General features: G+C 34.5%; 1 protein-coding gene across 2 annotated transcripts in view; it reads left to right on the forward strand.

Annotated features, from left to right (window-relative positions):
* SLC33A1 (solute carrier family 33 member 1) overlaps nt 1-11,112 on the forward strand; it is a 40,177-nt gene that overhangs the window by 21,248 nt on the left and 7,817 nt on the right. The window contains exon 6 of one of the 2 annotated variants that reach the window (XM_022573819.2): nt 311-506. In XM_022573819.2, the coding sequence (XP_022429527.1) occupies nt 311-478 (168 nt within the window). In that variant the 3' untranslated portion in view covers nt 479-506. Of the gene's footprint in view, nt 1-310; nt 1,353-11,112 lie in introns of those variants that run through there. The other variant, XM_022573817.2, reaches the window with a different exon arrangement.

Raw genomic sequence — 11,112 nt, forward strand, 5'->3', positions numbered from 1 at the left:
CAAAGTAACAATAACCCACTTCTAGAGTAAATTCCTTGGAAATTTCCTCACATTTCCAAATATGAAAAGCTATATCTTGAAAATGAATATTGTTTACAGCAAGAGCTGAAAATTCTTTTTAATACTGTTAGTAGCATTAGAGAGATTAAGATACATTAACTTGTTTTGTCACTTGGAGTGAATGAAATGTTTTAACAAAAGTATATTTTGATTAATCCTTTAAATAACAAAGTAGAAACATGTAAATTGCTGAATACTTCCATTTTGAAATTCTGGAGTATTTATTGATATTATAATTTTATTTTTACAGCTTTGCAAAAAACTCGGTGGCTCATGTGTTACAGCACTGGATGGTTATTATGTGGAGTCCATTATTTGTGTTTTTATTGGATTTGGTTGGTGGTTCTGTCTTGGTCCAAAACTTAAAAAGTTACAGGATGAAGGACCATCTTCATGGAAGTGCAAAAGAATCAAGTAATGCATTCACTACTGGACATTCTAGAAAGGTAACTCTAGTTTAGTTTTAACTCAGAGAGTTATGATAATCAGTGTACAGGAGTATAAAATATTATTTTAAACAGGAAATTACTAATATAAAATGTCAAATGGTTAAAAATATAGAGACCTCTCTGTATATTTAAATATACTTTTCCTTGCCTTGTCAATGTATTTAAAGTTTACTTAAGGTCAGGAAATTCGTATTAAAACAACTTTTCTGATCTTGTTATTTGATTTATGTCTTTTTAATTTACTGACCAAAGCATGTTTTAACCTGCAATGCAGTAGTCATGGGTGGTAACCATGCAGTCAAGTATTGTTATCAGTACCTATCATTGAGCTATATTAAAATGTTTGGTAAAATATATTAAATGGAACAGAGCTTGATATTCAGGTACTAACTACAACTAGTTTGGCCTTGTTGGCAGTTAAATCTTATTTTGAATTGTAAATTGGTTAAATTTGTTGTGGAATTTGTTGAGAAGAGAATATAAACTACTGAAAAACCATTTTAGTTTTAATTTTTCTGACCATAACCACATTATGCTAATGAATCTGTGTTAAAAAGACTATTTTAAATGTATTTCCTGCTTTTGTAAGCATTAAAGACTTATAGGAAGATTATTCAAACTATTTTTTATAAAATGAAAGCTATGACTTTTATTGGTTCCCCTCCCCCTTCCCCCTTTTGGAAGATATTTTGATTCCTTGTTAATTTTACCGTAAAGCTTACATATGGTTTTTTGTCATAAGTGCTTCATGGCACATGGACAGCTCACAAGTGGTTCAAATTTAATGTTGTATGTATGTTCATGGCAAAGTTTTGAAAATAAAAATTAAACATTTTTCTTAAAGTAGTCTTCTTTTTATTATTGAGAGAAAAACAGTAAAACTTACTGATTAAGAAAAATTTAAATGAATAATAGTGTAATTTTAGAAACTGTTTTGAAGACAGAGACAAAGACATTTTGTGCCTTTGACAAATAATGTGTTGGAAAAAGATTTCTTAATTAAGCACTGTACTAATGAGAAAAGCTCTCACAATTATACCGAATCAGGTACTATGTTTCCTCTTATTAAAACACAACCTTCTGTTTGTAAACTATAGTTTCTAGTGGGGAATTGCTATCCCAGGAGAATTAAGCTTTTGAGTACTTTAGCAATTTCCAACATATTATGTGTACCTGGTAATAAGGTTCTTTGCATATTTTGTGTTGTATGGTACTCGGACTCTTTAGAGATTACATAAAGCCTTCACAAGTTAGAGAAAAAGAGATATTAAGTTGACTCTTATTTTTTTTTTAACATCTTTATTGGAGTATAATTGCTTTACAATGGTGTATTAGTTTCTGCTTTATAACAAAAGTGAATCAGTTATACAGATGTCCCCATATCAGTTGACTCTTATTTAATAATTATTATCTTTGTGGGAAAATACATACTAATGTTTGATTTTGTTAATTTTATAACATAGGTTGAATTTTAGAGTGGGGTTTTTATAAGTAATGGAGGATAAAATGGGTGGGAGAAAATGGCACTCAGCATCTGAAGAAAGATAGAGGCAGTGGCTTCTAGAACTCATGCATTGCCATTGGAAAGCCTGTGTTGGGCATCACTGTCAGATCCTGAAGAATCACCTGGAAAATCGTCCTAGAGACATCCCAAACCATAGACTACAGTACTTTGTCACGTGTGTTGTCCTTTGTCATGTATTATAATCAAAATGTTTACATGAATAAAGAAAACCTACTAACTCTCATATGTGAAATGTATTTTAATTAATTAATTAATTAATTTTTTTGCGGTACGTGAGCCTCTCATCGCTGCGGCCTCTCCCGTTGCGGAGCACAGGCTCCGGACGTGCAGGCTCATGGGCCCAGCCGCTCCGCGGCACGTGGGATCTTCCCGGACCGGGGCACGAACCCGTCTCCCCTGTATCGGCAGGCGGACTCTCAACCACTGCGCCAGCAGGGCAGCCCTGTATTTTGATTTTTTACTTTTGGATTAAGAAGCTCACATTGCCATAATTACCTTTATCTTTTCCCCATATTATTACAAATTATACATACTTTCAAACGTACTTTAAGTTTCTAAATCATTGATGACTTGAAGTTTTAAAATGTATTTTAAGCCTTAACGGTAAGGTGAAAGCCATTCCATTAATTACACTTGCTCTAGAAATGAACACTTGCTTTGAATTGTAGTCATTTGGTTATTTGGATACATGCTTGTAAGGTTTGCCAAAAAAATGACTTGTTAATATCAATGTTGCATACACTGGTCACTGATGGCATCTTATAAATGATCTACCTGAATGTGAGGATCTGTTTGTTGTAAATCTGCTAGAAAACACTGCCTATTTTTGTGTGTGTTTTTCCTTACTAACAGATCCTGATAAACTCTACCCTCAGGTATGAACATTAACTCCTCCAGTTAATGAATTATATATTTACTGGCTAATATTGAATATAAATACATATATACGTTTATAAATACATATATATATATACATCTCTTTATAGCAGTATTTCCATTTGCACATTGGTTGCAACCCGTTTAAATCAAAAGATGAGTTTGAAAAGCTCTTATAAGATTAGCTAAGATTAGCTGAGACTAAAACTAAAAACTCCCTCCTTGGACTTCCCTGGTGGCCTAGTGGTTAGGATTCTGGGCTTTCACAGTGGTCGCCTGGGTTCAATCTCTGGTCGGGGAAGATCCCGCAAGCTGCGTGGTACTCCTTTGTAATTATTTTAATTTTGCCTGATCAATCATAAAAAATTTGTTCAACACCTGGAATAGATTTCTCTATTTTTTATTTTTATTAAAAAAAATTTTTTTTAATTTATTTTTTTGGCCATGCAGCACAGCATGTGGGATCTTAGTTACCTGACCAGGGACAGTGGGAACTATAGTGGGAGCTGTAGGGAGCTCCCCTACAGTGGGAGCTCAAAGTCTTAACCACTGGACCGGCAGGGAAGTCCCTAATTCTCTATTTTTAAAAATATTAAACCTTTGAGAGAATTCCCTGGTGGTCCAGTGGTTAGGAGTCTGCGCTTTCACTGCGGAGGGCCTGGGTTCAATCCCTGGTTGGGGAACTAGTATCCTGTAAGCCCCAAAGCACGGCCCCCCCCCAAAAAAAATTAAACCTTTGAAATCTAAACCTATTGTTTGATTTCATCCTTTTATGACAAGGGTTTTTATACTAAACGGTTGTCAGTGGAGCCTTGAAACCCCTGTACTACTTGCAGAACTCTGGATATGTAATTTTTAATTTTTCTGGAGAGAGTTCTTATTAAAATATTAAATGGTCTTTGATCCAAAAAGATGTAAAAGCTATGGCCTTATTGAATATGGGCTGTACTGTGAATTTTAAACATATATTTGAGATAATAGTTGTAAAACTAATTGTTTAAAGCATTCTGAAAACAATGTTAAAAGAAAAATCTATGCTGAAAACTAGAAAATCTCTGCATTTGTAGTACTGAACTTGGTCTTGAAGGGATTAGAGCAGATAAGACATTACTGGTGAAAGAGGGACATAAGGGTGAATGGTATTCCACAAAAGACATATCTTAGTCATTAAATCCTTTTCCTCCTTATAAACAACTTGTATTTTGCCTTGTTAACATACACCCCCAAAAAGTATGTTGTTTTATATTAAATGGTTGAAATCATTATTTAATATAACACAAGACCAGATTTGTTTTTGTATTTTGGGGGATGATGTCTTTTCATGTATTTGAAATAATGAGTAAAACTATATAACTCAGACCCTGCAAAAAATAAAGAACCAACCTGTTGGGAACATTCCATGCAGATTTCCAAAATGTATTTTACTTTAATATTAAAGAAAGAAAATAAATTTAAAAAATAATTTCATAATAAATAGGATTAATATATTTGACAGCCATTTTAGTTACAGAAGGGAAGGTAATATAGGCGCCTTGTAACTATGTTTTTTTTTTAACCAATGTCTTTGGTAGGTAGTAAGGCATAATTATTTGATTCTCTCTTAGAAGATTTAAAGTATCTATAATAGGTACTTTTCCACTTCAGTTTAATCTCTGCCTGATTTGACAGTGCCAATTTTTTTTTTTTTTTTTTTTTTTTTTGCGGTACGCGGGCCTCTCACTGTTGTGGCCTCTCCCTTAGCAGAGCACAGGCTCCAGACGTGCAGGCTCAGCGGCCATGGCTCACGGGCCCAGCCGCTCCACGGCATGTGGGATCTTCCCAGACCGGGGCACGAACCCGTGTCCCCTGCATCGGCAGGTGGACTCTCAACCACTGCGCCACCAGGGAAGCCCTGACAGTGCCAATTTTTTAATGTATCACTATCTAGTTTGGGATGGAGCGCCTTTACATTTCCTACCTATCAAAACTACTATTAGAGTCTTCATTTTAGTCCTCTAAATTGTTAGCAAGGTAAAATGGCCATAGAGAGCTAATATTACTTCCTGGAATTCTGTTTTGGTAGAAGCAAGTCCTGTATCAGGGCAGAATAGTTAATGTACAGGACTCATGTCCTCTCCCTTAAGCTAAGAGAAACTTTGACTGTTGGATTATAAAGACTGCTTTTAAGGAGGTCTGTTTGTTTCTTTGTTGTTTTGTTTTTTTACCTTGGGGGGGCAGACATTTTGTTGGAGAAAATAGTTTTATATAGCAGGATGAAAATTGTATGATTAATCACTTCCTTTTTTTAAAAAATGTTGCAGGGTATAGTTTAAAAGATCATCTTAACATATCAGCAATATTAATTTGCATAGTTTATAAGAAGTCTTGAAGCATAGAGAAAAATGTTGCTACATTTTAATAGTTTTTTGTCAATATACACATAACTTTTTATAACAATTTTGTGTTCAGAATAATGAGTAAATAGTGTGATTGAAATGAACAAGGTTTTGGTATAATTCTTAGGGAGTTATCCTAAGTATTTAAAATTTAGCACCTTAGTTACAATTAAATCAGTCAATATTATAAAATATGAGTATTAAAGACTCTTCTTATTTTCATCAAAATGACTTTATCTTTTTTTTTTTTTTTTTTTTTGGCCGTGCTGTGTGGCATGCAGTAATTCTTAATTCCATGACCAGGGATCAAACCCGTAACCCCCTGCATTGGGAGTGTGGAGTCTTAACCAATGGACTGCCAGGGAGGTCCCCAAAATGACTTTAAATGTTGGGAAAAGTTTACTTTTTATAGCCTTATAGTTAATGAAATTGAAATTTTTTTATCACATGCAACTATACAATTAGGAAAATATAAAATTGGGAAATTTGATTAATTTAAAAAGTTAGTTTGGCATATCTGATAAATTGATAGATTACCACTGTCAAGTTTTATTGGTGAGTCTATATCTATTGTTGTCCTCAGATAGAGCCTTTGCAAGGATTAGTGTAAAACTGAAAAAAATACTCAATGTTGAAAGCTGTCATTGTTGAGGTTTTTATGTAATCATTGTACCTGTGTCCAGTTTTGAATTAAAAATGCACAGTCCAAAATCATTTCTGTTATCATTTTTGGAAGATCTAGCATTAGCTTTGATAGTTTAGCATTAGTATATGTGAAATGTTTACTTGGCTAATTTATTAAAAGATGTGTGTTAAAGCTTGATATTTATGCAGTATTTAAATATATAGAGTATATTTGAAATAAATTCTCCAGATTTTTATATAAAGGATTATTTAAATGCTCAAAATGATTACTTAACTATTAATCTCTAAAAAAATAAAACATTAATGAAATATTCTTATTTTCATTTTTATTACATAATAACCAAGTTTACCTTCAAATCATTCATATCAAAATTATACTAGCTTGGCATTATATAATTAAAAAGAAATACAGTAATTTCAAGAGATGTACGCTTTCCACCAAATCTTTTGTCTGTTTTTATGAATTATTGAATTATTGGTTGTACTATTAGTAACCTGGGCAAAATGGAGAATAGGTGGAGGCACGACATTTCTCCTTCAAGAGGAAATGATGTATGGATAGTTTGGGATTATAAAGAATTTCCCTTGAAACATTTGTGTTTGGATATGGCTTCTTCAGTAGTTACAGTTTTGAAAATTTCTTTAAAGGACAATTTGGGACTGTAGATAAAATATTTTGTTTCTGCAGAGTTAGAGCTTTCTGAGCAAATTTTACTCAGACTTGGAACCTGGGCTCAAAGAGAAGCCTTCAAAGTTAAATTGTGACTGAATAGATAGTGAAAAACCATCCTGAGTATATATTAGTTTGCTAGGGCTGCCATAACAAAATACTACAGACTACAGGCTTAAACAACGGAAATGATTTTCTCACAGTTATGGAGGCTGGAAGTCCAAGATCAAGGTGGCAGTGGGTTTGGTTTCTCTTGAGGTCTCTCCTTGTTTTGGAAACTGCCACCTTCTTGCTGTCTTCACATGACCTTTCCTCTGTGCGTGCACATCCGAGGTGTCTCTTCCTCTTATAAGGACACCAGTTCTATTGAATAAGGCACCCACCCTTATGACTTCACTTAACCTTATTTACCTCTGTAAAGGTCCTATCTCTAAATGCAGTCATATTGGAAGTTAGGGCTTCAACATAAGAATTTTGGAAAGACACAATTCAGTGCATAACACAGATGTTCACATCTCTGTTATGCACAATTCAAGAGGGTATGAGACTGGAGACCATGGAGACATCTCTGGGCTGTAAATCTGGAGACACAAGTCTTGTCTTGCCCCTAAAGACATATGTTTACATTCCAAAGGGTAAGAGTACAGGATCCTTTCCAAAGAGAATTTATTTAAATTAAGGAGGTAAGGTTTATCTTTCCTTCTCTGGAAGAGAGGAGGGCTTCCATATAGGACTGATAACAGCTGTCCTATATAGGGCCCCAGATTCATATTTTGAGGTTCCTCATCGATAGTACTAAACCTAGTATATGTAGGCTGTTATCAGTCTGATAAGCTGTTACCAGTCTGGCTCTTATTAGTCACTGCACAGGTAAGAATTGAGAATTAGAGTATGGGAAACCAGTGTGGTTATTAAAAGTAATAATTAAATCTGTCGCTGCTCCAGAAACTGTGTGTACTTTCAGTACAATGTGGATAAATATAACTTAACAGACATGTATTAGCTGATGTTTCTTGAAACTGAATTCTGTTTAGTTCACATTTTTTGGTTATATTATGGTCAGAGGCCTGGGGTTATGAAAACCTGTGTCTTAGAAGCCAGAGTTCAGTCTCAAGTGGTTAGATGTTTCCTTTTATATTTTCTCCTAGCCTAAATGGGGCAAATTATCTAAGTAATTCAACTTAAGGTGATAATAAAAAAGTCCACTCCTGTGGGTAGAGGAAATTGTAAATATAGTAGTTCAGTAGTGAGGTATGAGCTGAGGCAAAAATTGGAAGTTATATGTGAAGAAACCAGACCCTGTAAGTCAGGAAATGAAAATTATTACAAAAGCAGAAACAACTAACTCTGGGTTAAAAAGAAAAAAAAATGGTGGAGCCATTTCAAAATTGAACTTTTACAGTTTTTTGAACTTTTTTGTTTGCTAGGTTAATAACTTCTGATAAAAGAAAAAGTAGAGTTTTTAAAAGTTTTTATTTTATGTTGGCGTATAGTTGATTTACAATGTTGTGTTAGTTTCAGGTGTACAGTAAAGTGATTTAGTTATACATATATCTATTATTTTTCAGATTCTTTTCCCATATAGGTTATTACAGAGTATTGAGTAGAGTTCCGTGTGCTATATAGTAGGTCCTTGTTGATTATCTATTTTGTGTATAGTAGTGTGTATATGTTAATCCCAACCTCCTAATTTATCCCTCCCTCCAAGCCACCTTTCCCCTTTGGTAACCATAAGTTTATTTTCTAAGTCTGTGAGTCTGTTTCTGTTTTGTAACTAAGTTCATTTGTATAACTTTTTTAGATTCCACATATAAGTGATATGTGATATTTGTCTTTCTCTGTCTGACTTCCTTCACTTAGTATGATTATTTCTAGGTCCATCCATGTTACTACAAGTGACATTATTTCATTCTTTTTTATGGCTGAGTAGTATTCCATTGTATATATATGAACCACAACTTCTTTATCCATTCATCTGTCGATGGACATTTAGGTTGTTTCCATGCCTTCGCTATTGTAAATAGTGCTGCAGTGAACATTGGGGTGCATGTATCTTTTCCAAGTGTGGTTTTCTCTGGATATATGCCCAGGAGTGGGATTGCTTGATCGTATGGTAGCTCTATTTTTAGTTTTTTAAGGAACCTGCATACTGTTCGCCATAGTGGCTGCACCAATTTGCATTCCTACCAACAGTGTAGGAGGGTCCCCTTTTCTCCTCACCAAAAGTAGAGTGTTTTTTAAAAATTCATTTCTTTTCAGTCCTCAAATTTTTTTTAAATTGCTAATCAGATACTGTCCACACTGAGATTGATGTATATATACATGGACCATAAGGTATATATATAGTCGGAGAATGCAAAAGCTAAGACTTTGCAGGCTATAAGCATTGGTTTATTCGTGATGTTTTTCTTTTTTGCCAATTTCTAATAAAATGAAATTGGAGGGGAGATCAGTTAAAGGCCTTCAGAATAGACAGAGACCAAACTAAAATAGTAATATTAAAGAGGAAATGGATTCCAGTGATTGTGAAGGTGAATTGCAAGGACAGTTGGATACTATAGGAAGCAAGGACATGAACTTTTGAGTGTAGATGATGTAGGAAATGTGGATGGGGGAGCAACTTTGAAAGAGAAGACAGTTTTAATCAAAAGATGGTAGTATGAGTGTAAATAGGGACTTGTTTCGAACATTTTTTTCCAAAGGAATTGAGACTTGAGCATTCTCTTGAGTTCAGTGAGTGAGCCAGGGAAATGAACCCATTAAGGATGCAAAGGAGAAAGGGGGAAATTTGCAGGACAAAGTTCTGGAGAAGGCAGGATGAAGATCATAGTTTTCTTTTTAAAAATTAACATTTATTACTGTAAAAATATCTAATGGTACACCCTCTTCATTATTCCAGTCCTGATAAAAATAAGAAAAAAAATTATGAGTTGGAATTTTGTTATCAAAACTTATACTCCTCATGGTGAATATCATAGTATTTTTTGAGGTGCTTATCAGTCTAGGATTGTGCAATAGCCTTCTGATGGTTCTTTTTACTCTCAGTTCTACTATGTGTATATTCCTCACTACAGATATTATAGTGTTCTTCCAAAGTGCAATCAGAAATTATGAACTCTTCTTTAGAGTAAATTGCTTCCCCTAAGTGATAAAATCCGTATTATCTTCATGATCTTGTCACATTTTCCAACAGTCTTTGTTCACTGCATAATCTACATACCAACCGCAGTAAGAGAATTCCTGATTTCTTTTATTTGAGGTAGACAAAGTAAATCTCTGTTCTTGGCCAACAAAAGAGCTCAATAAAATAAAAATGGTTCTACCGCAAAGACTAAAATTAGGAATATATATTAATATATTAAAGATTTTGTCTGTATATAATTTGCAATGATCTGCCAGAAATTCCTTACATAGACTTAATTGCCAGATTAATGCCCTGAAGTGAAAGTAAACAGTGCATGTACATATAATAAGAGCTAAGGACTGTAGTGATAACCCCAGGAGGCAAACATTTCAGAGTTTTACTACCTCATTTCCTGATTTCAGAAGCCAAGGATAGAAACTGGGGGGTTTTTGTAAGTGGTCCCACTCAGTTTTTTTCCCCTTTTTCTTTGGATTCTAGGAACATTCACTTTAATATCTAGTTGATTTTTTAAAAATCTAATTCTACCTGGTTAATATCAAACTTTCCTCAATAAGTCATTATAGACACAGTCTTTGTGTCCATGGTATTGTGGGCAATTAAGGGATGGGCAGAGAATCTAAGTGTGCCTTTTTCTGCCTACCTCTCTACTCGCCTAAGCAACATATCCAGTGAGTTCTCAGAGGTCACCAGCAGTAAAAGGAGCAGGGTTCCTTGGTGGAGCTACCCCAGGAGAATGTTAAATTGCTGGTTAATCTGCAGAAATCCTGGGGCAGGCACTGTACTTCTCACATCAATGGTTAGTGGGATGATGCTGAAATATTATTGAGAAGGACCTTTTGAGAAGTCTTAGAGACACCCAGGTGGCTGATATCTGGGGTACAGAAAAAAAGACTGGATGGAAAGTAGGGAGAACAGACTAGTTATCTTCAACTAGGACAGTGAGAGTGGGAGCAGAAAGGAGTTAAGAGATACAGGACATTGGAAAAGCAAAGGAAGCAGAATTAGGCACATAATTGCCCATAATCTTATTTTTTCATTTATTAACTAAAGCTATTCAAAATCTATTAATATACAGAACTTTTGTTTTTACTTGAAATAGTGATTAAAGATTTTGGTTGTAGTGTATCTTTTTTATGGATTTTCCCCAATATCATTTGGGTTGTACCATCACTGGAAATTTATAAGGATTTATGTGATTTAGCTGATTGCCTTTGTGGGAGTCCGTGTTGTTAAGTGCACAGACTGAGCCAATTGGCTGAGTTGAATCCCAGCACTACGTCCCAGCTCACCACTTTTTGGCTGGGTGACCTTGGCTACTGGCTTAATCACTCTGTAAATACTTCCTCTTTAAAACTGAGATTAATAAT

This window comes from Delphinapterus leucas, chromosome 4, assembly GCF_059928025.1.
Source record: "Delphinapterus leucas isolate spDelLeu-1000000601 "Yukka" chromosome 4, BTC_Dleu_Yukka2, whole genome shotgun sequence".
Classification (NCBI taxonomy): Eukaryota; Metazoa; Chordata; class Mammalia; order Artiodactyla; family Monodontidae; genus Delphinapterus; species Delphinapterus leucas.